The sequence below is a fragment of the Prionailurus bengalensis genome, chromosome D4 (genome assembly GCF_016509475.1).
Source record: "Prionailurus bengalensis isolate Pbe53 chromosome D4, Fcat_Pben_1.1_paternal_pri, whole genome shotgun sequence".
Lineage (NCBI taxonomy): Eukaryota > Metazoa > Chordata > Mammalia > Carnivora > Felidae > Prionailurus > Prionailurus bengalensis.
This window is the reverse complement of record NC_057359.1, coordinates 89,006,198-89,034,145: the sequence shown is the minus strand read 5'-3', so window position 1 is coordinate 89,034,145 and position 27,948 is coordinate 89,006,198. Positions and strand designations below refer to the sequence as shown.

Sequence of the window (27,948 nt, the reverse complement as noted above, 5' to 3'; positions counted from 1 at the left end):
CGCTCTATGCTGACAGCTCAGAGCCTGGAGCCTGCTTCGCATTCTGTGTGTCCCCCCCGGCCCCAACTCTCTGCCCCTCCCCTGCGCTCATGCTCCGGCCCATGCCTGCTTAACTTATTTCTAAGTAAATATTCTAAGTATTCTAAGAAAATGGCTTGGGTCTTTAAAGTACAAGTTAAAGATCTTCTTATACAAAAATAACCCTTTCTTAAAGTTGTGAGTCAGTGATCAAAAATGTTTACGGAAGATTCTCAGATAAGGCGTATCTGGTCTAGACGGCCAGGGGCTGCCCCTGCACCCACCAAGGGCAAACAGGAAGAGAAGTAAAATGTTGGTGACCTTCAGGGGCCGTGAGGCTACTTCACAGACCCGAGGGGAGGGATTTCACCTCCAGGGAAAACATCCCTGGGAAGCTTCCCATCTTCCTGTAGGTGCTGGTGCCCAAGGCCTCGGTTTGCTCTGTGAGTACAGAGCGGAGTGGGCTCTACTTCAGTGGGGAGGGGAGGGGAGGGGGGTCGGAAGGGGGCAGGGTGTGTCAGGCGTGATAAACACTCCCTCTCCTTTTGCTCACATGCAATTCTTTAAACCCTTGTTGTTTATTCTTATTTCCTCTGTGGGCCTTTCACTATTACCCTCCAGTTCAAGGAATCTCTGTAATTCAGAAATCTATAAAACAGATCCCTCAAAAAGGAGGGAAGGCTTCGTGTTTTATTTCATACTCGGTTCCAACTGATGAGATCATGCTCAGACTATTCTCAAGTCAGTATACAACAGTCTCCTACAACTTTTTAGAATATGAGCTTAGAGGAAAAGTATTATTTCCCACAATCTGAACTTGATGAAAGTCCTTTTACCCACTTTCTACACGGTCCTTTATTTTGTAATTTACACCCTCACCCAGAGCGGCTAAAATTATTTAAAAAACGGGCTTAGTTGAATACAGCCTTGGCCTTAACATCACACTTCACAACATCTTCCCAGCACCCCCAAACACCGTGTTAGCTGCTGGGGAGCAGGGGCAGGGCGAGGTGGCAGTGATGCGAAGAATCCCCACACGGCCTCTGCCCCTTGGGGGAAGAGAACACAGCTGGGGAAAATGTACGCAGCCTCGATAGCAGAAGTCAAATAGAAGACCAGGTGAATTTCTAAGAACGCAGACATTGGGGCGAGGAGGTGTGAAGGGGCCCCGCTCACCAGCATTACACAGAAGGGGCTCCTGAGTAAGACCTCGCCTGGCAAGGGAAGCAGGATTAACACAGGGATCCAAGGCGAGCCTGACACACTGAGGCTACTCAGGGAGGGATCTTCATCCGTGCTGTGGACCCTCTGGCGATGTCTGCGGATGCCTCCAAAAAAAAGTCAGGGACGCCTGGGTGGCTCAGTCGGTTGAGAGTCCAGCTTCGGCTCAGGTCATGATCTCGCGGTCTGCGAGTTCGAGCCCCGCGTCGGGCTCTGTGCTGACGGCTCGGAGCCTGGGGCCTGTTTCGGATTCTGTGTCTCCCTCGCTCTCTGCCCCTCCCCCCGCTCATGCTCTGTCTCCCTCTGTCTCAGAAATAAACACTAAAAAAAAATTAAAAAAAAAAAAAAAGTCTGCAAATGCAGAGAATATGGAGGGCTGTAAGGGAAAACAGCTGTATGGAAACAGTCCTCAAATCTTAAACAGAAATTTATTTGTGATACAGGGCTTCCTCATTAATGCATTAAGTATCTACTTATTAATGGATTAAAGAAACAAGATCTAGTAGTAACTACTATCATTTCAAAGTTCTGATATGTGTAAGTAATAATCACAACTGTTACAGGACACGAAAACATCGGATTTCTACTGGTGACAAAGTCACCAATATTGCTAACCTGACTGTGGTTTGTTACCTACATTCTTTAAAAAATGATATACTAATTTTCAGTTAGAGGTTAGTGAAATAAAGTTCTAAAATTTTCCCATCCAAGGAAATGGAGCCCCTGAATTCTATCCCAGACCCCAAGGGCTTTCCAGGCTAACAACTCCTACACTATAGATTTGGTTCAGTAGAACCCCTGTAATCTGACAGGGGGAGGGGCCTAAAAAGAAGGCTGCTATAAATTAGTGAGAAGTCCAAATTATGCAGTTTTCTTTTTAAATAAATGCAGTTTGGGGGCACCTGGGTGGCTCAGTTGGCTAAGCATCTGACTCTTGATTTTGGCTCAGGTCACGATCTCACAGTTCATGAGTTCAAGCCCCGTGTTGGGCTCCATATGGACAAGACAAGAGCCTGGTTGGGGTTCTCCACCCCTCCCCTGCTTGCTCTCTTTACTCTCTCTCTCTCAAAGTAAATAAACTTTAAAAATAAACAAATAAGTAAACAAATAAATGCACTTTTAGCACTTCCCACTTACAGGCATTATAAGCATTAAGCTAAATGGGTTTCTGGAGAAAACTCCTTTTAAAAATAAGAAGTAAAAAAAATAATAATAACAAATAAAAAATAAAGTTACTTAAAATTAGACCAAGGTGGGGCCCCTGGGTGGCTCAGTTGGTTGAGCTCCCAACTTTGGCTCAGGTCATGATCTCACGGTTCATGAGTTTGAGCCCCATGTCAGGTTCTGTGCAGACAGCTCAGAGCCTGGATCCTACTCCGGATTCTGTGTCTCCCTCTCTCTCTGCCCTCCCCTGTTCACACTCTGTCTCTCAAAAATAAACAAACATTTAAAAATTTAAATAAATAAAATTAGACCAAGGTTTAAGTATTTCCCCAGGAATCTTTACATTATAATGTTCCTAGCAAATCAAGTTTAGAAAACAGAACTCTCCGCGTCGTCTCTATCAGCAGTCCAAGTATTAACTTTCTGAAAGATACACAGAGCCGGTCCCCTCCCATCAAAAAGCAAAAACAAAAAGAATTCTGTATCGCTTTCTAGGACTCTGTTGTCAAAGAAGCCTACGGTTACTGGAGACGGAGCATAAAGACGGAACACCTCACCATCTTCAAACCACTCTGAATACGACACCCCCACACCTCCCCCCTGCCTCATCCCAGCTAAGTTTACACCCACATCGTGGCCACTTTTCCTCCTCAATCTCCCTGATGGGTCCTGTCCTGTCCGTGTGCCCCGCCGTGCCCTTGACTGGTTTCCCTGACTCTGCCCACTGCGTTGTGCCTCCACACTGCCACCAGAGGGGTCTTTCTAAAACGCAGCTCCGACCGAGTGGCTCTCCTATTAAAATCCCACGGAGAAGGCTGCTGGCAGAGGCAGAAGAGATCCTCCCTGTCACTGGCCAGCCACTACGTACTAGCAGGGTCACCTGTGGCAACGCAAAGAACAGGACGGTCAAGTGCCCTGCAGGGTAGACTGCGGTTTGCAGATTAACAGGCAAGACGCGGTTCCTAGCGTGTAACAGGCCCTCTCAGCATGGCTGGGGTCATCATCAAGTCCGAGCTCCTGAAGCGGGTACACGAGGCCCTGCAGGGTCTGGTCTGCGACCAGCTTCTCCCACGACCCGTGGTCCCCCATTCCAGCCTCCCCAAACCTCTGGAAGCTTCCCCCACCCGAAGCTTGTTGCTGCCCCGGCTTGTGAGCACTGTGACAAGTGCCATTTTCTCTCTCCGGAATGCCTCCCCAGCCTTTCCATCCTCCTTGGCCTCACCCCTTCTAGTGAGCCTGACTGGTCCTCCCTCCTCTCTGCACCTCACCCCTAACTGATTATCTCCCCTTCACCTCAAAGGTGAAGAATCTGTAAGCCTGGGCTCCAGGGTGGACAAGCCTTGTTGAAATTCACTCTACCATGTCTTGAAGACATTAATTTCCCAGCCTCAGTTTCTCGATTGCACAATAGGGCAACAACAGTATCTACCCAGCTGGGCTGTCAGGAGGGCTCCACGCACACCGCAGGTGGAGAATTTCTGCACAAACGCCACGTGTGGTACCTGGCCCTAGGACCCTGCCCTACAGGTCAAGTACTTCTTCATTTATTATTGTTCCCACAATAATGTGAACTCTGGGGCAGAGACCAGCATTTTTTTTTTAAATTTTCTTTAATGTTTATTTTTGAGAGAGAGAGAACGAATGGGGGAGACACCGAGAGAGAGGGAGACACAGATTCCGAAGCAGGCTCCAGACTCAGAGCGCTCAGCCCAGAGCCCGACGCAGGGCTCGAACTCAGGAGCCGCGAGATCATGACCTGAGCCAAAGTCAGATGCTTAACCGACTGAGCCACCCAGGCGCCCTGAGACCAGCATTCTCATCACAGCCTTCACCCTCTGCCCGGGGCTAGCCAGGACATACAGCACCACCAGGTGTTTATTTAAATGAACAGCTAGGCAGAACCCCTTGCACTTGACTGGCTTTAGCAACAAAGTAAAATATTAAGTCCGGAGTGAAGAGTGTACCTTAATTATCTGTGAACCTGCAGAAACAGCAGACAGCAGGATGGAGAGCAAATGGCACTTTACCAGGAATGCTTTTATAAAGATCTAGGAAACGCAATCATTTTTTAAAAAATGGAATGTAAACCACGGTCAAGATCCCGAAACACAGCGCAACGTGAAAGAACGTTTCTCTGTGCTTTCACGAGAAACAGGACGCGTGACAGGCGGGTACGGGCACACGGCCCCTCCACACACTTTTTTTTTTTGTGTGTCTGTGGGGGAGGAAAGGTTCCCCAGATCCTGGCACTGGACCCGATTCAAACTGTGGGCAGTGAGCCCGTTAACCAGAGAAGCATTTACTCTGTCACAGGTCCTTTGCGGCAGACTGAAAGCCTCCCCTTCCGCCTTGCCAGGCCGGGGATGGTTTGCGAGTACTCACTTCGTGTGTCCTGATCTCCCTGGAAAGGTCATCGAGGATGCCTGGGTCAGGTTAGACCCGACTCACCGAAGGGGCTACCCAAGGGCAGATGAATCCCCGAGAATGTCTTGTTTGCCATTATTCCTCCTACTGCTAAGCTGAGTAACTGAACAGGACCATAAAAAGCTATCTGGGTTCCAAAAAGCAATGGCTGATTCTATTCACGGCCCAGCTTTTCAATTCAGTTTTAAGGCATTCCGTGTAGGGTACTACACTACCCTGCCCCCCCACCTCCTCACCCCCCCCCCCCCATAAGTCTATTAAGCAGACTCTCTCATGACGGGCATTTTGAGAGGCCAGGCGACAGAGGCAGAGGTGAAGGTTACTCACGTGCCTCTCCCACGGCTTCCCATCCATCAGTCTGCATGGCTCACACTCAGTCCCTTGCACTGCTTTCAATCTCTCTCTCTCTCTCTCTCTCTCTGTCTCTCTCTCTGGATCTTGCTCTCTCCCTTCCTCTCCTCTGGATCTCTTCCTCTGCCCACCTCTGCCATCCTCCCCCGTCCCGTGTCCCCTGGGTTCTCCCTTTCTGGTCTCAGCCTTTCTCCTCTTGGGTCTCTGCCTCCCTCTCCTCCTTAATTCCCACCTCTTTCTCCTTCTCCCTCGTCTGTCTTCTGTGTCACCCAACACAGACAGTGTAACAAAGTACCTAGGTGTGGGTTAAGAGAGAAGGATCTGAACGCCAATTTCGGGGACTGACAACTCTCGTCATCGGGAGGGCAAAGTTAGACTCTCAAATGTCAGTAATTAGCAAGCTGTTTTTCCAAACGGCTTTGGAAGTAGAACTTCAACGAGGCAAGAAAACAAGATTGACCATAATTTGCTCTGGGTTCTTTTTTTAACCAAGGTAATCTTGGGCCCAGCCGACTATGAAAAATGACTTAATCCGCCCTCTCTGAGGCTCAAATTCGGGACCTTCCGATTAGGAGACGGACGCTCTGCCAGCTGCACTAAAAAGGACAGTTTAAAATTGACCATACGTTGGGAATTATTAAAGCTGGTGATGAGTACAAGGAATTCAATGGGCTGTGTGCTTTTCCTTTAAAAAGTAAAAAAACAAACAAAAAAACCCCCCACAAACCCCCCTTTTCAAAACTAAGAATTTATTTTATGAATCTTTCTGGGTGTTTAATTATGATCCGCTATTACAGACGGAAAGTTAAATTCTTCCCATATCCCACTTGATCTTATGGTCTTGTATTTACCTTTTCCAGTTTTATTGATATGATTTACATATCACATTGTGTAGGAGTTTCAGGCGTACAACCTAACAACTTGCTGCATGTAGACTGTGAAAAGGTTAGTTACCACAGTAAGTTTCGTTAACCTCCATATCACCACACAGTTGCACATTTTTTCCTTATGATGAGAACCCTTAAGATCTACTTCTCTTAGCAACTTTTATTTATTTAAAAAAAAATTTTTTTTAATGTTTATTTATTTTTGAGACAGAGAGAGACAGAGCATGAATGGGGGAGGGGCAGAGAGAGAGGGAGACACAGAATCGGAAGCAGGCTCCAAGCCATCAGCCCAGAGCCTGTCGCGGGGCTTGAACTCACGAACCGTGAGATCGTGACCCGAGCTGAAGTCGGACGCTCAACCGACTGAGCCACCCAGGCGCCCCTCTTAGCAACTTTTAAATATACAGCACAGTGCTGTTAACTATACTATCTATAGTATAACTATATAGTTATATCTATAGTCTAACTAACTATACAGTGCTGTTAACTAACTATCGTGTTGTGCAACGGTGTTATGTATTTTTTTTTTTAAATTTCTCCGTCGACCATTTTTCCTGTTTCTATTTCGGATCGGCGATTACACTGGCAAAATTATGACAATTTTAGAACAAGGGAATGAGAGGTAGATGTTCAGTCTTCACATCCTTGGAGCTGTGGAAAGAGTGAGATGCCAATCATGAATCAACGGGATTCCTTTTCCACAATTAAAACATTCAGCATGGGCGTAAGAAAGGATCTGGGGCAGGGGGCAGGGGGGACGCCTGGCTGGCTCAGTGAGGCGAGTGCAGGGTTCTTGATCTTGGGGTTGTGAGTTCGAGCTCCACGTTGGGTGTAGAGAATACTTAAATAATTAAAACTTACAAAAAAAAAAAGGATCAGGAAAAAGGAAGATACTTTTCCTTCAAACTGATGACAGAAGTATTAATTTTATGCGTCAGAGCAAACATGGAAACAAACTGTCTTGTTAACAAGAAAACCTATGGGTAGGTTCAGCTCGATTCTGTCATGACTTCAGCCATTGGAGAAACTGGCAATGCCAACCTTTTAGACTGCTCAGTATTTGTTTAAAGTAACAGCTGATATGTGCTAACATCCTGCTCTGTGCCAGGCTCCGTGCTGAACAATTTAAATGAAATCTCTCCCGCCAATCTCACAACTCAACGAAGGAGGGCCTACCACGAGTTGTATTTGGAAATGAGAACGCCACTGAGGCTCAGACAGCACGATGCCCAGGACCAGCGGGCAGCAGGGTTGGCATCCAGGCCCCGGCCGGCTGGCTCTGGGGCTGCGGGTGTCACACGAGAAGAGGACTCTGCAATGCCCTAGCCACGAAACTGTCTGCATTTAGGGACCTCTCAAAGGAACCTCATGTAGGTATAAATGCAAACAGTCAGCACTTTATTGATTTCAAAAGCTTCACGTGAATCATCTCCTAGATCCCCAAAACGATCCTCTCAAGGTTGGCTGGACAGAGGATGTTGGTTCTTTCTGTCTTAGAGGCAAAGAAACAGAGAGGCTGAGAGAGGTTAGACAAAAATGGATCTCCGGACTCCAAATTCAGAAGTATTTCCAAAGGGCACAGGGGCCTTTCTCCTCCTCCTCTCTAGAAACCTCACAGCGGTGGTATGCAAATAAGGGAAGGGTGTCTACAAAGCGCTTGGTGCCAGCGCCTGTCACATCATAAATGCTCACCAGTTTTAATGTCACCTCAAGCGAGGAGAACTGGCTGGCTTTCCATTAGGTTCCTGGAAGAGACTGGCATTTTCTTTGTTACTAAACAAGGGAAGCACGTGATGAGCCCAGGAGAGAGTATTTAGAAAGAGAGCCTGAGCTGCTCTACAGAAGTTCTAACACTGTACATATCTGTGCAGCTGGCACCACATAAAGTATTTGCCAGAAAGTTAACTGCTGAAAAGCAGCATTTTAAAGCGGCCCTTAAAATAAATTTTGAAAGTTCAAGAAGAGTTCACATTACTTTTGATTCCACACTACAGAGCTAGCATATACATGTACAATATTCATGAACAATGTATGCAAATACACACATAAACAAAGAAGAGTGAACTGGGGGAAAAAAAAAAAAAAGAATTCAAATGGCCAGTGTTCGGGGCGCCCGGGTGGCTCAGTCGGTTAAGAAGTCAGGCGCTTAACCTTCGCCTCAGTTCGGCTGAGGCATGATCTGACTTCGGCTCAGGCATGATCTCACGGTTCGGGGGTTCGAGCCCCAGGTCAGGCTCTGTGCTGACAGCTCAGAGCCTGGAGCCTGCTGCGGAATCTGTCTCCTTCTCTCTCTGCCCCTCCCCTGCCCGTGCTGTCTCTCTCTGTCTCTGTGTGTGTGTGTGTCTCTCTCTCTCAAAAATAAACTTTAAAAAAAATTTTTTTACATGGCCAGTGTTCATGTTTTCTTCCACATCTCTAGGGGGAAGCAATAATCAGAAAGCTGGGTGTTTGAAGTCAACCTAAGATTGTAAAGCTAAATGTGGTCATGGTGAATACATACTGCCTGTAAACACACATTTTCACAAAGTTGGAACGCAAAACTCAAATGTTTTAAACGCTTATTATATGCATACAATATCTCCAGAAGGACACGCAAGAAAACTCCTGAGTGATTGCCTCTGGGTAGGGAAACTGGGTAGGAGACACAATTACTTTTCGCTAAATACCCTTTAAAATTTTTTTTTTTTCAACGTTTATTCATTTTTGGGACAGAGAGAGACAGAGCATGAACGGGGGAGGGGCAGAGAGCGAGGGAGACACAGAATCGGAAACAGGCTCCAGGCTCTGAGCCATCAGCCCAGAGCCCGACGCGGGGCTCGAACTCACGGACCGCGAGATCGTGACCTGGCTGAAGTCGGACGCTTAACCGACTGCGCCACCCAGGCGCCCCTAAATACCCTTTTAGAATGTTCTTTTTTTTAAATCATGTACAGCTATTTTAATATACATTTAAATTTTCTTCTGCGAAAGATGATCATTTTTATCAGTATTAGTTTTCTAGAAAAGAAAGAAAGAATAGCCTTATTTCAGACGTTCTTGAAGCTGCCATTTCCACATCCACAGAGCGTGCCAAAGGTCACAGTCACAGTTGGTAAAGCACCGAATGGCTGAAACTCGGCTCTCGGGAGCCAGACGGTATGGGTTCAAATCCCAGCACCACCACTTGCTAGCTCTGGGACCTTAGACAAGTTTCCTAACCTTCTGGGGCCTTAGGTCCCTCATCTGTAAAGTGGAAATAGCCACAGGGCCATCATGAGAGACACGCACACCGAATCATATAGAAATACTGAAACACTGCTTGGCATACAGTAAGCGTTTAATTGTTGCTTTGACAGCGAGGCCTGGGGAGCGCATAGATGCATGATCAGGTCGCATTCACGGCGGGAACCATCTTTGACAGAATGCAAAAGCTGACTATATTCGACTCTCTGTGCCCTGAGCGGCCTGCGCCGAGAGGGTGTCAATCAACACTGATTGATTGACTTGGGATGTCAGTAAAAAACGGAAAGGCTGGACAGGAAGCAGTAAGACGCTTTCGATGAGATCCACCCCCTAAAATAAAAACCAATAATTCAACTATGCACTAAATCTCCGGTTTACCCCAAGAAAACAGTCTGCCCTAAATCTCCGGTTTACCCCAAGAAAACAAAAACAATGTCACAGCTCTGCAGCTACAAAAGTCCAGTTCATCTACTCCGCCCGTGGGCGTCCATCTGCAAATGGAGATAATGCCTAACACTAACTCGATACAGATGTAAATGAGAATGTGCTCAGAATTTTGAGCAACTTGGAAAATAAGCGACGCATGAACTGAAGATGATTTTGGCCGCTTCAAATGCCAACTTTCAGGGACAAATAAACCATCTCCTCCCTCCAAATGGTGGATTTTGTGAGCCGGCTCGAAGGCCCAAAATCGCAGGCAGGGAAGAGGGATGGATGTCCACATCCTGTGAAAGCAAGAGCAAACAGGTTTCACCTGCATCACTGGTGTTTATGGTTTAAGCTGCTTATGTGACTCCAGGCAGGCCCTCAAATCAGAAAGGAAAAAAAAAAAAAGGTGGCTGGTGAGGGCCACGGGGGTATTAAAAAAAAAGTTGGAAGGAAAAGAGGTTAGACCATTTACGAGGCCTTCGTTTATTTCTCCTTCCTTTTAAAAAGAAGTACGTTACAACTTCATGGCACACTAGCAGCAATCCAACTTGTTCTCAGATGAGCTTTACATTTCTATTCCTATTTTAAGTCCTCAGTGAAAATGACAGAGAAATACCAGCAGGATTTCGTCTGGGATGTCCGGTCCCTAAGTCAGATCGATTTCAAGTCCAAAATGACGACCCCCACGCACCCTCCCCGGTTCACTTTCTTTCAGTTGTTACTAGCAAAGGAAAGGCAAGGCAACAGGAAAGAAGGACACAGGGGATGAGAGAAGGAAAGGAAAGCAGAACGGAAAAAAGGCAAAAAGAAAGATGCTCCTGGCTCTGCACTTTATGGAGCGAACCCAACATGAGGTCCCCCCCCCTCCCCCGCCAAGTACGCTGGACTCATTCACAACGCCTTCCTCAAATGTGTAACTTCGCTTCCCCCATCCCCGCGAAAAGGGAGAATTCCTAAGACCTCTTCGTGGTCTGCAGATAAGAGTGGGTTGGGGGTTGGGGGTTGGGGGCGCGTGGGGCGTGGGGTAGAAAGATCACTTGAAATTCCGTACCCATAAATGGTAGAGCGGTGTTCCTTTGTACACGACACTTAATGAGAATCACATGTTTCACAAACACGGGTCGACCTTTTTGACACATAATTCCCAATTCACGGTGGAAATTCCACAACGTGGGCTCACAGGGCCGTTCGGGCCTGTAGAGTTCGCTTTCTCAAACTTTCTCGGGGAGAGCCCCCCCCCCTCCGGCTGGGGGCCCGGAGACACCGCCATCCCGGCGTGGGCTCCCAGGGTAGGGCGCGGGGACCGGAGCCCCGCACCCTCCCGCTCGGCCCGCAGCGCCCAGGCGGGGTCGCGGGAAAGACCAGGAGAGAGCAAGAAAGCGGGGGGAGGGGGGGGGGCAGAGAAAGGGAAAGGGAAGGGAGGGGCAGGGAGGGCGCGGAGGGAGCGCGCGCGGGCGGGAGGGCGGGCGCGGCCCGGGAAGGCCCGGCCCGCGGCCCCGCCGCCGCCTCGAGCGCTCGGCGCCAGCCGGCGCTTACCTTCCAGGTAGCAGCTGGAGGACGAAGAGAGCCCCTTCTTGGATTTGCAGCCCACCAGCTTCAAGCAGATCTCCAACATTTTCGCGGGCCGGCGGCGTGGGGGCCGGCGCCCCCCGGCTCGCTGCGCCGCGCGCTCAGGCCCGGCGCGCCCCGCTGGCCCCGCGCGCCCTCCCGCGCCCCGGCGGCCCCGCCACGCCGCCTCGCCGCCGCCCCGCGCGCCCGCCCATGGCCGCGGCCGCGTCTCCGTCTCCGCTCCGGACGCGCCTGTTAACAAAGGGCCCCGAGCCCGGCCCGCGAGGCCCGCCCCCGCCGCCGCCTTAACCCCCTCGGCGCCGCGCCGGTCGGCCGGCCCCGCTCGTCGCGGGTGATCGGCAGGCCCGACCCGGCCCGGCCCCCTTGCCGAGATCCAAAATCAACCCGGGGCCGGTTTCTAGGTCCACACGGGTGCTGATTTCAGGTGCAGCACTGAGTGGTTCTCAACGTTGCCAAGTCCTAACGGCCCAAGAAAGACACACGGGCTACTCTGGCTGCCGCCAGCGCAGGCCTGCTCGGCCACCACTTTTGCAACCTCCAGCATCTCTGTGGCGAGACGCCAACCTGCACCGCTTACAGCCCAGCTCGGCGGGTGCGCGGGGCTCTGGCAAACGCTGTGTCCCCAAAATGTTGGTGAATAATGCGGATTCCTCTGCAGCTACCAGTGCTGGTCTCATTTTATGTTCACGGAGTTTACAGTGATTAAGGCTAACTCAGTGGGTGTATAAAGAATGAATAATCAGAGCTAGAACCCACATGACAACCTCACAGGTATGCAACACGTTTGTCAAATCCTACATTCAGACTAGGAGATGGTTGGAAATGGGAGGAGAGGTGTGAGTTCAAGTTCAAACATGATTTCTGATTATATGTAAAGGGAATTGAGCTTTCACAAGGAGAAATCCTCAGGGGCAAGGCCTGGGTCCCTTCTTTGCCTTACTTTCTTCCACAGGGATTTTTTTTCCCCCTGGTTTTGTGAGTGCCACGGGGTACCGTTATTTGAAACCCATGTCATTGCCGTTCAGGGCTCAAATCTTTATAGCTCTGGTTAGGACTGATCATATACAATATTATAACAAAATAACAATAATCACAATGGTGTATTATGTGACACAAAATCAGAAATCTAGATCAGCGGGAAGTAACAGGGAACCCAATCATACCAACGAATTTAATAAAAATCATATATATTTCAGTGACAATAAGAAAAGGAATTTAATAAGTAGTACGAAGTAACTGCACTGCAACGGAGAAAAAAATCAATGTAGCTCACATCTTAGAACACATGAGTAGTAAAAAGAAAGGATGCGTGGAAGATCTTAGGAGTAGATCTGATGTGCGTCAGACTCTTAGGAGAAACATGGTCCATTCGTTACAACGCTGTGTTTGCACAACGATCCTGTGAGGACTGGGGTTGTTATTATCCCAAATCTTCAGGGTAAGACCTGGTAGTCAGGAAAGTCAAGCACCCTGCCCAAGGTCCCGTGGTTGGAAACCGACGCTGGTCTGCCTGGTTCCAAGGATCAGGCTCCTGACCGGGGGATTACACTGTACCCTCTCATCAACAATAAATTCCAAATGGATTAAAGCCTTGGAGATCTGTATCTTTGGTTAAATAGCTAACATATCGGGGCGCCCGGGTGGCTCAGTCGGTTAAGCGTCCGACTTCGGCTCAGGTCACGATCTCACTGCTCATGGGTTTGAGCCCCGTGTCGGGCTCTGGGCTGACAGCTCAGAGCCCGGAGCCTGCTTCAGATTCCGTGTCTCCCTCTCTCTCTGCCCCTCCCCTCTCCATATAAACAAACATTAAAAAAAAGATAGCTAACATATATTTCAGAGCCAGTGTTGGTTAAGAGACCCTGGCTACGAACGGTCAACCCCAGAAGGCAAAGCTGGACTCATTTGTTATACTTTCCAGCCTATCCTGTAACAACAGAAACCTGGGTATCTTGGAATGGCTAAGGAACAAGATCTTCACGTAGGTCTGCCAAATATAGCACATAAAAATTCACAAGTGGACTGGACGTGACTAGTGCGTATCACCGGGGTTCTCAGCCAGGGCATTAATAACTTTTCGGAAGTGTCCTACCGAATTGTGATCAGTGTACAAAACGTGTTTTTCCTGCACCTGAGTGGTTAGTGCTGTGGTACCAGCTCAGGCCTCATGAGCACCTAAGAAGGCACGGGCAGGAAAGTAAGCGCGCAGTTCCCACCACCTGCAGACACAAGAGACGAGCGCGGTGACTGTGGGTGCCATCTAGACTCTGGGAGGCACGCTCATTCTGCTAGAGGGCCTGCAGGTAGTGCCAGCTGACCGGCTTAGTGTTGTCTTGAATCTTTCAAACTCCCAAACGTAGCACCAAAAATAGAATTGAAAGGGTGCCACCAGGACAAACTGAAAAATACAGTATCTGTTTTGGTGCCCTTCCGGAAAGTTCTTTATTACTGGACCAAACAATAGTAAAGTGTGTCATTGATACAGCATTTCAGGTTTAAAGAGCCAGGCTCAAATCGGCAGCTTAGTGCCAACAATCATACGTTGGCAGGCATTTTTGCGGCTCTGACCGCATCCTTGAATACTACCAGTTAATACAGGTCCGAATACTTGTTTGCATGTGAGGCACTTTATGTTGGGATGTAAGTTTATTTTAAAAGGCTAATGGCTATTACTAATATTCTCTTCTTGAATCTAAAATGACCTTATCCTCTTAAATCCTCTTAAAATGAGGAATGCTTATAAACTGCATCCAAACCTTTTAAATTATAGTTATAAAAGCATGCATCAACAGGTCTGGCGAAACACTCTGAATCAGCAACAACAAATATTGAAAGTTTTGCCAACCTGTACACTACCAGACCAAACTGGACTGCTCTTTCCAGATCCAGCTTTTGATGCGTTTGAAACTCATTTGCAAGGTAAAAAAGGCGCTGTTACAAGCAAATAAAGGTGAGCCCCGATCTTCTTACAAGAATGAAAAAAAAAAGACCCCAGAAAGGTTTCCCTTGAGCAACCTCAAACCCAAAGGCCTGAACTTACACAAGCAAAGAAACGAAAAAGATGTGACCTAACGTGTTGGTTTGGCTGCATCCAGTTTGGGAAAGAAACAGACTTTTAATGTGCACCTGATACGTGCCAGGCACCAGTGTTACAACGATCCCATGAACTTTGGGTAGTTTAATTCCATTTCACAGATAAGGAAACTTGGGGGGATGGGGAGAGGGCTCTGTCCAAGTTCACACAGCTCTGGAAGCGGTATGGTCCAGAGCCCCTGACCTTTCCAAAATGGCACATGGTTTTCAATTTAAGTGAAAGGGTAAGATAAGCAAAGCTAGAGGTTGAAATAAAGATCATTAACCGTTAGGGAAAACGTCTTAAAAGAAAACAGTTCAGAAAACTAGAACTATTCAAGAATATTTTAAAGCGTATTAAGTATATATCGTTTTTTTATTTTCTAGGTTTATTGATTTAGAGAGAGAGTGCACATGTGAGCATGAGAGGGGCAGAGAGAGAGAGAATCCCCAGACTCCTCCAGGATGTCAGAGCAGAGCCCAATGCGGGGCTCAATCTCATGAACTGTGAGATCATGACCTGAGCCAAAACCAAGAGTCAGCTTAACTATCTGAGCCACCCAGACACCCCTTATATATATACTTTTTAAATGTTTATTTATTTATTTTGAGAGAGAGAGAGTGTGTGTTGGAGGGGCAGAGAAGGAGGGAGAGAGAGAATCCCAAGCAGGCCTCAGCACAGAGCCTGACATGGGGCTCAAAGTCAAGAACCTTGAAATCACGACCTGAGCCGAAATCAAGAGCTGGACGCTTAATGGATTGAGCCAGCCCCGTGCTCCAAAAACCACTGTTTTAGAAGAGAGAAGAGAGAAGAGGTGCTTGTTTTCACTGGAAATAGGACAAACGTGAATGGATTTTTCTAAAATTTTCTCATTTGAAACCAATTTTTTCCTCAATCTAGGAAACATACAACTCTAGAACAAGTCACCAAAAGAGGACGCTTCTCTTAAAGATTTTAGGCTAAAGACAATTTTTTTTTAAGTTTGGAGTTCAGTCCTATTTAAATGTGGGGGTGGGGGGTGGGGCAAAAGTGGGTCAAGGGAAGGAGACAGGAGCTGCAGGATGGGGGGTCAGGTGGAAGGGAGACAGGTGAATCTGACATGGGGCCTGGTGTGGAACCCCCCCGGACCAGATGATCCCAAATGTGACAGGCCCCTTCACTGTTTCTGGCCCAGCCAGTAACTTTGGGGGGTGGGGGGCGCGAGAGCAAAGATCTCTTTGCGCGAGAGCAAAGATGCTATTTTATATGCACCTGCCAACAAAGCCCACTTCCTCTGACTCTGCAAACACTCTCCCGCGAGAGCCTGCTGGGTCCAGTGTGGGTCCAACAAAAGGAAAATGCGGCTCAGAAGACCACATCAGTCAGTCACATCCATTTTGGCCACTGTACAAGGACACACGTGCATCTCTTACAAGTTTTCCCATGAGACAGCACTACCTGGGGGTCAAGTGTCACAAAGGCCTGCTGACTCTGGACTGGTAAGACGGGGAGGCAACACGGCAGAGGCTGAATGAGCTATTCACGCAGCCTAGCTCCGAACGGCACGTGTGCATCATCCACTGTGGTGGCCTGGGCAACGGACTTCACCTCTCAGAGCCCTCATTTCTTCAACCGTTAACACTGGGGGTGAGGGGCTATCTCACAGGGTTACGAAGATTAAAAATAATGTATGGAAGGTGCTCCATACACAGGAGCTATTGTTATTTCCAAAAGAGCCCCCTTACCAGATCAGATGATGGTCTGTGTTCCTGCGTAAGTCTTACTGGGACTAACTCAAGAGCTAAAATTAACACATGTGATACGTGAAAATGATTCCAGAAAGCACAGTCTGAGGGAGTGAAAGTAGTCTGGAGGTTTTCCAAGGGACAAGGAATCCATTTATTTTATTAAGGGAAAGAAACACTAGCTATGGAGTAGGGGTAGCAACTGAGATTGAAATGTCAGAGTCCTACCTTTCAGCCAAAAGCCAGGGATTGCAACCACAGCTTTGTGGCAAATCACAAACTCCACACCCCACATCTTTAATGGGGGCCGATTTCAGGACCAGGGCTTGATGAGCTAGCCGCACACAGTTAATACCGATTGTTTGGTTAGTTCCCCTGGTATTTCCAGAGCTACAATTCTTAGCTGGGGGCCAAATTCGAACTGCCTTAGAGTAAATCTACTTTCTAGAAAATCTCATTACATCAAGACTCTACATTTTTATAATTAACAAGTCAAACATAACTATTAAACAATAATTTTTCTCTAGGTGGAAGCAATTTATTATGGGTATGCCCATTTTTAAATTAATGTTAATTTTTAATCAAAGTAATAACACATGCAAGGTTAAAAATCAAACGGTACTGAAGTTTTATAATAAAAACAGCAATCCCCTAGCTCCATCCCCCAGTTTGCTGCCCCAGAGGCAGGCAGCCTCCTTCAGATTTCTAACTAATATCCTCATATTGTTTCTGGAGTCATCAGCTTTCCACATTATATTTGGTAGTATCCCAACCTCCCTAAACAGTAAAATCACAATTTTTGGTTAAATCAATAGTGTTTACATTACTGTGATGATATAAATATTGTTCACTGTTCTGCCAATAATATACTATGAATATTTCCTTTATTCATTTAACCTAGAGATATTAATTACCTTGATTTTTTTCATTTGACTAATCTTCTATAGATCTATTACTGTTTCCCCCCAAATATTTCGAAGATCTGTTAAACACCTGGTAGTATTTTTTCCAAACACTAAAACACTTAAAATATCCTCAATTCTAGTCATTGACTTCTGTTCTTCTTTTGCTGGAATTCACTGTCCAGTGCCTTCCTGAAAAGAAAAAAAGGTGGGGGTGGGGTGGGAGGGTGGGTGCTGCAGGTCCAAAAAATGCCTTCTTCTATGCTACTCTGACAGTTTGGCTGGGTATAGAATTCTAGGTTAAAAATTACTTTTCCCTATAGGAATGACCCAACATTAATATCATCCTCAATGGGGAAAAACTGAGAGCTTTTCCCCTAAGGTCAGGAACAAGAGAGGGATGTCCACTCTTGCCACTGTTATTCAACATAGTATTGGAAGTCTTAGCCTCTGCAATCAGCACAAAGAAATAAAAGGCATCCAAGTCGGCCAGGAGGAGGTCAAACTTTCACTCTTTGCAGATGACATGATACTCTATACGGAAAACCCAAAAGATTCCACCAAAAAACTGCTAGAATTGATTCATGAATTCAGCAAAGTTGCAGGGTATAAAATCAACACACAGAAATCGGTTGCACTCCTATACACCAACAGTGAAGCAACAGAAAGAGAAATCAAGGAACCGATCCCATTTACAGTTGCACCAAAAACCATAAAACACCTAGGAAGAAATCTAACCAAAGAGGTGAAAAATCTATACCCTGAAAACTATAGAAAGCTTATGAAAGAAATTGAAGAAAACACACACAAAAAAAAATGGAAAAGATTCCATGCTCCTGGATAAGAAGAACAAATTTTGTTAAAATGCCGATACTACCCAAAGCAATCTACATGTTCAATGCAATCCCTATCAAAGTAACACCAGCATTCTTCACAGAGCTAGAACAAATAACCCTAAAATTTGTATGGAACCAGAAAAGACCCCAAATAGCCAAAGCAATCTTGAAAAAGGAAACCAAAGCAGGAGGCCTCACAATCCCGACCAAGCTATACTACAAAGCTGTAATCATCAAGACAGTATGGTACTGGCACAAAAACAGACACTCAGATCGATGGAACAGAATACAGAACCCAGAAATGGACCCACAATCGTATGGGCAACTAATCTGTGACAGAGCAGGAAAGAATAGCCAACGGAATAAAGATGGTCTCTTCGGCAAGTGGTGCTGGGAAAACTGGACAGCGACACGCAGAAGAATGAACCTGGACCACTTTCTTACACCAGACACAAAAATAAACTCAAAATGGATGAAAGACCTAAATGTAAGACAGGAAGCCATCAAAATCCTAGAGGAGAAAGCAGGCAAAAACCTCTTTCATCTTGTCCGTAGCAACTTCTTACTCAACACGTCTCCAGAGGCAAGGGAAACAAAAGCAAAAATGAACCACTGGGACCTCATCAAGATAAAAAGCTTCTGCACAGTGAAGGAAACAAGCAGCAAAACTACAAGGCAACCGACAGAATGGGAGAAGATATTTGCAAATGACATATCAGATAAAGGGTTAGTATCCAAAATCTATAAAGAACTTCTCAAACTCAACACCCAAAAAACAACTAATCCAGTGAAGAAATGGGCAAAAGACATGAATAGACCCTTCTCCAAAGAAGACATCCAGATGGCCAACCGGCACATGAAAAAAATGCTCCACATCACTCATCATCAGGGAAATGCAAGTCAAAACCACAATGAGATGCCACCTCACCCCTGTCAGAATGGCTCACATGAACAGCTCAGCCAACAACAGATGTTGGTGAGGATGCGGAGAAAGAGGGTCTCTTTCGCATTGTTGGTGGCAATGCAAGCTGGGGCGGCCACTCTAGAGAACAGTATGGAGGTTCCTCAAAAAACTAAAAACAGAACTACCCTCCAACCCAGCAATTGCACCACTAGGCATTTCTCCACGGGATACAGGTGTGCTGTTTCGAAGGGATGCATGCACCCCCATGTTTATAGCAGCACTCTCGACAACAGCCAAAGTACGGAAAGAGCCCAAATGTCCATCGATGGATGAACGGATAAAGAAGATGTGGTATGTATAGACAGTGGAGTATTACTCGGCAATCAAAAAGAATGAAATCTTGCCATTTGCAACTGCGTGGATGAAACAGGAGGGTATTCTGCTAAGTGAAATTAGTCAGAGAAAGACAAAAATCATATGACTTCACTCATATGAGGACTTTAAGAGATAAAACATATGAACATAAGGGAAGGGAAACAAAAATAATATAGAAACAGGGAGGGGGACAAAACAGAAGAGATTCATAAATATGGAGAACAAACTGAGGGTCACAGGAGGGGTGGTGGGAGGGGGGATGGGCGAAATGGGGAAGGGGCACTAAGGAATCTACTCCTGAGATCATTGTTGCACTAGATGCTAACTAATTTGGATGTAAATTTTAAAAAAGAAAAAAGAAAATTAAAAAAAAAAAATAACTTTTCCCATTTAATTTTGAAGACATTTCTGCACTAGCTTCTAGCTTCCAGTATTGTTTAGAAATGCAATTCCGCTCTGATTCTTGATCCTGCACATATGACCCTGTTTTGTCTTTGGAAGCTCTGGAATATCTTCTAATACCCTTAGTGTTCTGAAATTTCACAATGAGACAGCTCGAAGTGAGTCTTTTATCAGCTCCTTGGCTTATTTGTACCAATGGTGGGGGCAATGCCCCTGAGTCCAGAATCCTTAGGGCAATCTGTCAATATAATACTTCTAGGTGGGAAGGAGAGCTGGCCATCTGCTGTAGAGTTGGGGAGGAGCGTAAAGAATCTAAACCAACTTTCAACCAATCCCTTCAATTCCAGTTATAGGCCTCACCACCCCCTGCTTTCTGTACTAATGCATCTAATGTTAATGCTTTTTCTCAGGATCTTACAAGCACACTGGCTCACTTCCAATCAATACCTCTCTCAGAAGAAGTTACGTTTCAATTTGCTTTTGACTATCTTCCATTTTGAAAACTGTGTTCACCTTTCTTGTCCAATTATCCTTTTTGGTTCTTTTGCCCTCACGCATTTTCATTTAGAAAAAAACCATCTTCATATTATCATTTCAGTTGGGCTTGGGAACAGATAGAGATAAAAACAGGTCTTCAATCTTTAATCATTTTTAATCCGAATCTCTATTGCCCATTTTATAGATGAGGTAACTGAGGCACAGACAGGTTAAACAACTTGCATGAGGTCTCACAGCAAAGTATGGCAGAGCCAGGGAAAGAACCCAGACTCTCGTTAGATTTTTTCCCCATTATGTCACACCCGCTAGGTAGGTACCCTATCCATCATCAAGAGCGGACAGACCAGTTTAGGACACCAGGCTGCAAAACTATGTACAGTCTGTTGCACACCACAGGTTTCAAATCATAATATTGCCGGTGATGAAGAAGCAAGCAAAGCCTGAATTCTTACATCCATTTACAAGTCAAGTTATAAACAGATACATGATTATTTTTTTTAGTGTTTTTATTTATTTTTGAGACAGAGAGAGACAGAGCATGAGCAGGGGAGGGGCAGAGAGGGAGTGACACAGAATCCGAAGCAGGCTCCAGGCTCCGAGCTGTCAGCACAGAGCCTCATGCGGGGCTCGAACTCACAAACCGCAAGATCATGACCTGAGCCGAAGTCGGACGCTCAACCGACTGAGCCATCCAGGTGCCCCTAAACAGATATATTATTACACAAAATATAGTCTGGGATAATTGGTATTAAACTCTAAGTGCATGAATTCAACTCAGAGAGGTTCCACGCATTTTCATGAGTTGTCTTTGTCCCTTTACTTTAGTTAACTTTTATAATAAATGCCAAAGAATTTTATTTTAAATCCCTAAATCTCGTTTGCTTGCCTCTAATCTGAATATTGACTAAAGAGTAGGCTAACTCCAAACCAAATCAAAAATAGCAATGTTGCAAAAGTCAAAACGCTTCAGACTATTATCTTTAGAATAAGGTAAAGCTTAAGCACAAACTTTATGCAGAAACACTGATAAAGGAAAAGCCCGAATGGGCCAGACCCGTTTTCTTTTCAAACGCTGCTTTTGGCGGTTATAGTTTTGTTCACTTTGACCTGGGACACCAGTGGTTAACTTTTCCTTCTCTTTCTCTAAGACTGAAAGAATCTGGCCAGCAGAGAGCAGGCCAGGGAGATCACGTTACTTGGGGGTGGGGGAGGCAGGCAGCTGGAGGGAGGGTAGAGAGAAGGGCCAGTAGGGAAGGAAAACACGTCCTCGGAACCTCCCCACAGTGCAAGGCCCAGCAGGGATCAGGAGGTTCGCAGAGGGGCTGGTGTTTATCCGGGTTATCTCTGGGGCAGCTGAAGGGGGCTGTGCGAGCATGGGCTCTCCGGGCACGAAGGTCCTCTGAGCAGCCCAGAGCTGCGCCCGGGGAAGGCAAGTTTCTCGACAATTGCTAGTGAGGCCTAAAATCCTAGAAAGGAAACACTCAAGTTGTTTTTATGTTTGCTTCTTCAAAACAGTCAGCACCGAAGTGTCCTGTTGTCGAGGTTCTTAAACGCACCCAAAGGACAAATGGATCCGCAAGATTTCATCCCTGCACTTGTGAGGAGTGGCTGTGGTCTGCAGAGGAGCAGAGGCGTGGCGAAATAAACGGGACTGCTTTTCTCCTCCAGAAGCGACAGATATGGCATATTAATCCAAAGCCACATAATAACCAGAGAAGTATGGCTGCAGAGAACACTGGAGAAACCGCTCGTTAAGGGACACTGCGGTGATGTCAGGAGGAAAGAGTCACTTGAAGAGAAAACGGCGTCGAGTTCTGCTTCCAAAGTCAACCGGCAGAAGCGGTCGGCCTGTCCGCCACCCCAGCCACCAGCTGGTGTGTCTAAGCTCGAGATTCAGTAAAGCAGCGACTCCCGAATCGGATTTAACCACTAAGTGAATTTTCAAATTTTCGAACCAATAATAATTCCTATTTACGGCTGTTTCAGCATAAGAACATTCTGATTGCAATTCTAAAAAACAGCATTAAAGTTAACTCCTCAGTAAGGCTTGGGCCAATAACTGCAGATCAACTAGACTTTCTTTGAGGACAAACGAATGGGCATCCCACGCACACTAGTCACAGGAACCCCCAAGCAAATAATGGCCCCCAACATCTGTTCTCCTCTCTTGCCCTCAACCCCTAAGTTTTAGACCTTAACCGTAAGTTTTAGATGGATATGCACCACCACCCCCGCCATGCCCAGAATAAAGACGACATTTCCCAGTCTCTGCAGCTCAACATCACCATGTAACTAAGTTTTAGCCAATGGCATGTGAGCAGAAATGACACAAGCCCCTTTCTTAGAAGGAAAGGGAGGCAGTCTCTCTTCTACTTTCCACTGCCCGTACAAGGACAGGGCAGCCAGAGTGGCCATTTGGATCTTGAGGCAGAATCCACATCTCACTTTTTCATGTTTATTTATTTTTGAGAGAGAGACAGAGAGAAACAGAGCATGAGCAGGGGAGGGGCAGACAGAGAGAGAGAGAGAATCGCAAGAAGGCTCCGTGCTGTCAGCACACAGCCCGACGTGGGGCTTGATCTCATGAACCATGAGATCATGACCCGAGTTGAAATCAAGAGTGGGACGCTTAACCGGCTGAGCCACCCAGGCGCCCCGAGAATCCACATTTCAAAGAGTAACAAGATGACAGTGTCTCCTTATATAGCCAGGACTGCTAATGTCAGCCTGTTGCAGAAGAAACAAACATCTAGTTTGTTTAAAACTGCTGTGTTCTGGGGCGCCTGGGTGGCTCAGTCCGTTGGGCGTCCGATTTCAGCTCAGGTTGTGATCTCATGGTTTGTGAGTTCGAGCCCCGTGTCGGGCTCTGCGTGGTCAGCGCGGAGCCTGCTTCGGATCCTCCGTCCCCCTCTTTCTTTCTGCCCCTCCCCTAATCAAGGGAATGAACACTGAAACAGCGAGCCACTCTTTTCTTCCCCCACAAAATCAGCAATCATCCAGAAAAGCAGCAAGACTCAGTGCTGGCAAGAATGCAAGCGAACCGGCACCCTCTCGTCCATGTTCCCTGCAGATGTAAATGGGAACGTACTCTCCGGAGAGTGATTTAACAATTTTTCCATCAGAAGCCTTGTAAGATGTCCCCAGGCTTTAATGCCACAGCTTCATTCTGGGGCATTAACTTCAGGAAGAGTTGGTGCGAAATTTATTGCAAAGCTGTTCTTACAAAGATTTAGTACAAGAATGTTCATCACAGCACTGTTGATATTGGCAAAAGGAGGGAAGGAAGGGAAGAAGGGAGGGAGGGAGGGAGGGAGGGAGGGAGCAAGGGAGGAAGGAAGGAAGGGAGGGAGGGAGGAAGGGAGGGAGGGAGGAAGGAAGGGAGGGAAGAAAGAGGAAGGAAGGAAGGAAGGGAGGGAGGGAGGGAGGGAGGAAGGAAGGAAGCAACCTAACTGTCCAATGGCCAGGGATCAAATGAAATGTTGCATTCACATGGTACACCACTAAAAAATAATGTTTTCAGGGGGGCGCCTGGGTGGCTCAGTCGGTTAAGCGTCTGACTTCAGCTCAGGTCACGATCTCACGGTTCATGAGTTCAAGCCCCGCATCGGGCTCTGTGCTGACAGCTCGGGGCCTGGAGCCTGCTTCGGATTCTGTGTCTTCCTCTCTCTCTGCCCCTCCCCTGCTCATGCTCTGTCTCTCTCTGTCTCAAAAATAAATAAAACATTAAAAAAAATTTCTTTTTAACTGCCGGTGTTCTACATCTGTTATAACAGCCACGTAGCCTGTATGCTAAAAGTATTAAAAGACCAATTCTAACTCACAGAAATTTAAGAATTCCCTAAATCAACATTTCCTTTTCTTTATCAAAAACTGTAAATTGGTGGGGCGCCTGGGTGGCGCAGTCGGTTAAGCGTCCGACCTCAGCCAGGTCACGATCTCGCGGTCCGGGAGTTCGAGCCCCGCGTCAGGCTCTGGGCTGATGGCTCAGAGCCTGGAGCCTGTTTCCGATTCTGTGTCTCCCTCTCTCTCTGCCCCTCCCCCGTTCATGCTCTGTCTCTCTCTGTCCCAAAAATAAATAAACGTTGAAAAAAAAAATTAAAAAAAAAAACTGTAAATTGGAGAGCAAGCATCTGAAACAGTCTCAGAACCTTTAGAAAATGAGGAAGTGTCCTAGATAATCAGGATAAGACACACAGCCCCGTGTCCCCTCACAAAGAACACTCAAATATCACACGTTAATTATTATTACCTTTAACCATCCCCTCCCCTTTCCACAATCTCTGGTCCTGGTGTAAGGAAAAAAAAAAAAAAAACAAAAAAAACAAAACAAAAACAAAAACCTCATGTGTTCTATCGTATACCTGATAAAGACCCTGTATCCAGAATAACAGTGAAATCTTATCCCTCAGTAATAAGACAGCATGCAAACCAATTTAAAAAACAGGTGAAAGACTGTCATTGACGTCACCAAAGAAGAAATACGAATGGCTAATCGCACAAAAAGATGCTCGGCATCATCGGTCATGCAAGAAACGGAAACTACAACCACAAGGAGATTCTCTTTCACACCCACTCGCTTAGCTAGAATCGACAAGATAGACAAAACCAAGTGTTGGCGAGGATGGGGAGAAAACTGGGACTCTCATACACTGCAGGTGGGGAGGCAAAATGGTAGGACCACTCTAGAAAACAGCTTGGCAATTTCTTAAAAAAGTTCAACGCATACTTTTTTTTTTTATAAGAACCAGCAACTCTGCTCCTAGGAATCTACCCCAGAGAAATGAAAACACACAGTCACACAAAGACTTGTCCGTGAGTGCTCAGAGCAGCATTATTCATCACGGCCGAGAACCGGAAACAATCCAAATGTCCGTCAGTTGGTGAACAGAGAAACAAAACGTATATCCAAAGAATGGAGTAACACTCAGCAATGAAAAGGAAAGATGTGCCGATCTGTGCTGCAGCATAGATAAACCTCCAAGATCTGCTGCAGGTGGAAAAAGCCAGTCACAAAAGACCACATATTATTGCACGATTCCATTTATATGACATGTGCAGAAAAGGCAGATCTATAGAGGCGGGGAGCAGATTAGCGGTTGCCCGGGTGTAGGGGTGGGATCGACCATGAAGGGGCACAAGGGATGTTTTTGGCACGATGAACATGTTCTAAAACTGGATTGTGGAGATGGTTGCACGCTCTGTAAATTTGTTGGAAATCAATGAATTGTACACTAAAACAGTGAATTTGATGGCATATAAAGGATACCTCAAAAAACCTAAACAAGATGGGTGCCTGAGTGGCTCAGTCGGTTGAGCGTCCGACTTCAGCTCAGGTCATGATCTCGTGGTCTGTGAGTTCGAGCCCCGTGTCGGGCTCTGTGCTGACGGCTCAGAGCCTGGAGCCTGTTTCGGATTCTGGGTCTCCCTCTCTCTCTGCCCCTCCCCCATTCATGCTCCGTCTCTGTCTCAAAAATAAATAAACGTTAAAAAAAACAAAAACAAAAACAAAAACCTAAACCAGAAAGGAAAAAAGAAGGTGTCCTATGATTTTGACCCTTTTCCCTAATTGGATGTCATACATTTGCAAATATCTTCTCCCATTCCATCGGTTGCCTTTTAGTTTTGCTGCTTGTTTCCTTCACTGTGTAGAAGCTTTTTATCTTTTTTTTTTTTAATTTTTTTTTTCAACGTTTTATTTATTTTTGGGACAGAGAGAGACAGAGCATGAACAGGGGAGGGGCAGAGAGAGAGGGAGACACAGAATCGGAAACAGGCTCCAGGCTCTGAGCCGTCAGCCCAGAGCCCGACGCGGGGCTCGAACTCACGGACCGCGAGATCGTGACCTGGCCGAAGTCGGACGCTTAACCGACTGCGCCACCCAGGCGCCCCAAGAAGCTTTTTATCTTGATGAGGTCCCAGTGGTTCATTTTTGCTTTTGTTTCCCTTGCCTCCGGAGATGTGTTGAGTAAGAAGTTGCTACGGACAAGATGAAAGAGGTTTTTGCCTGCTTTCTCCTCTAGGATTTTGATGGCTTCCTGTCTTACATTTAGGTCTTTCATCCATTTTGAGTTTATTTTTGTGTCTGGTGTAAGAAAGTGGTCCAGGTTCATTCTTCTGCATGTCGCTGTCCAGTTTTCCCAGCACCACTTGCCGAAGAGACCGTCTTTATTCCGTTGGCTATTCTTTCCTGCTCTGTCACAGATTAGTTGCCCATACGATTGTGGGTCCATTTCTGGGTTCTCTATTCTGTTCCATCGATCTGAGTGTCTGTTTTTGTGCCAGTACCATACTGTCTTGATGATTACAGCTTTGTAATACGTCTTGAAGTCCAGCATTGTGACGCCTCCAGCTTTGGTTTTCTTTTTCAAGATTGCTCTGGCTATTCGGGGTCTTTTCTGGTCCCAGGCCAACTTTAGGATTGTTTGTGCTAGCTCTGTGAAGAATGCTGGGGTTATTTTGATAGGGACTGCCCTACCTGGATGTCATACAAAGGATGAGACAAAGGATTAGAAGTGCTTCAGGCCTGGCTGCTGGGTTCCATGCAGCGAACCCACCCAGACCATGCCCTACGTGTTGCTGGTAGGTGGCATTTTATGTAGAGATGCTTCCAACGAGAGCCACGTTCCCGGAGAGCAAACATGAAGCTATCCCACCCAGCTCTGACACCTCTCCTGACTCCTGATAGAGTTCCTGGCTCAGGAGTGTGTGTCAGGGGGAGGACTGAACAGATACAACTAAGGTGATCAACACCTGGATAGGAGTGGGGAGGTGTATCTCCAGTTGATTAAAACAGAGACACGGGAGGAAGCCAGCAATCTGAAGCATCAGAGACTGGAACCTATAGCAACACATCTCCCATTCATGGAAGCACTTAGATTCTCTCCTAAGCAGCAGGAGCTTTCCAAATGTAGCCTTCATAGAGGCCTGCAGGGCTGCGACTTTGAGAGTTCTCAAACATATACGTCAGCCCCACCCGTGTTGCCGGACGATACAGTGCCGACTGTTAAACCTCTCCCAGAGACCAAGTGTCGTGGTAAATTACCTGAGATCACAATGTTAAGAAGAATATTTAAGATCTAACGCAGGAAAATTTCCAGGTAGTAAATAATATGGTCCGAAAGTGCTGGGGGAGGGAAGCAATCAATTAAATTAATTCACCATAAATATTTCATGAGTCTTAAGCTTCTGATAAAGGAATTCCAAAAGTTAATCGGTCAATAATTCTCAATACTCTCTGGTCTTCTCCCATATCTTTCTTCATTTGGTCTCCAAAACAACCCATGGAAGGAAGTAGGGAAGAAAGACTCCAGATCCCCAATGACGCCGCTGTGACTGAAGTCCAGCAGAAGGAATCCCACAAGAAGGGGGACTCGAGAAGCCAGACATCCTCTGAAGCGGAGAACCCACCTATGACCCAACTGTGCCTGGTGTCACAGCCCCACCCCACACACCCCTGGTAAAACAGCGGTCACCCGAAAGGAGAATGACAGACAGTTCCTGCTTGAGAGAGAACTGGTTCTTAATCTTTGCTTCCTGGCCTCATCTGATTGGTAGAGCAATCATGAAGTTCCTGAGTGCTCACCACTTGTCAATCCAAGATCTGACTTGTCATCAGAGATTTGAGAATGTTCCATTCATTCAACAAACATTATAGAGCCAGCTGGGATGGAGATGACAGAAAGGAAGGAGACATACTTGCGGGCCTCCAAGGATGCATGGTCTTGGGGGAGAGGGTGGGGAGTCTTGGGGGAGAGGGTGGGGAGTCTTGGGGGAGAGGGTGGGGAGTCTTGGGGGAGAGGGGAGGGAGGGAGGGAGGAGCAGACACTGAAACAAAGAATTACAAGAGGGAGAAAAATTTGATAAGGGTGTGCACAATAGCTACAATAGCACAGGAAAAGAGGCTAATTCTGCCTAGAGATGTCAGGAAAGTCCTCCCGGTGGAGAAACCAGTA

At 46.6% G+C, this 27,948-nt stretch overlaps 1 protein-coding gene across 3 annotated transcripts in view; it reads right to left on the bottom strand.

The window, feature by feature from the left end:
* ABL1 (ABL proto-oncogene 1, non-receptor tyrosine kinase) overlaps positions 1-27,948 on the bottom strand; it is a 143,219-nt gene that overhangs the window by 33,148 nt on the left and 82,123 nt on the right. Inside the window, exon 1 of one of the 3 annotated variants that reach the window (XM_043565474.1) lies at positions 11,253-11,406. The exons of the other annotated variants lie outside the window; for them this stretch is intronic. Within the exon in view, the coding sequence (XP_043421409.1) occupies positions 11,253-11,331 (79 nt within the window). The 5' untranslated portion in view covers positions 11,332-11,406. Of the gene's footprint in view, positions 1-11,252; positions 11,407-27,948 lie in introns of those variants that run through there. 3 annotated transcript variants of the gene reach the window in all.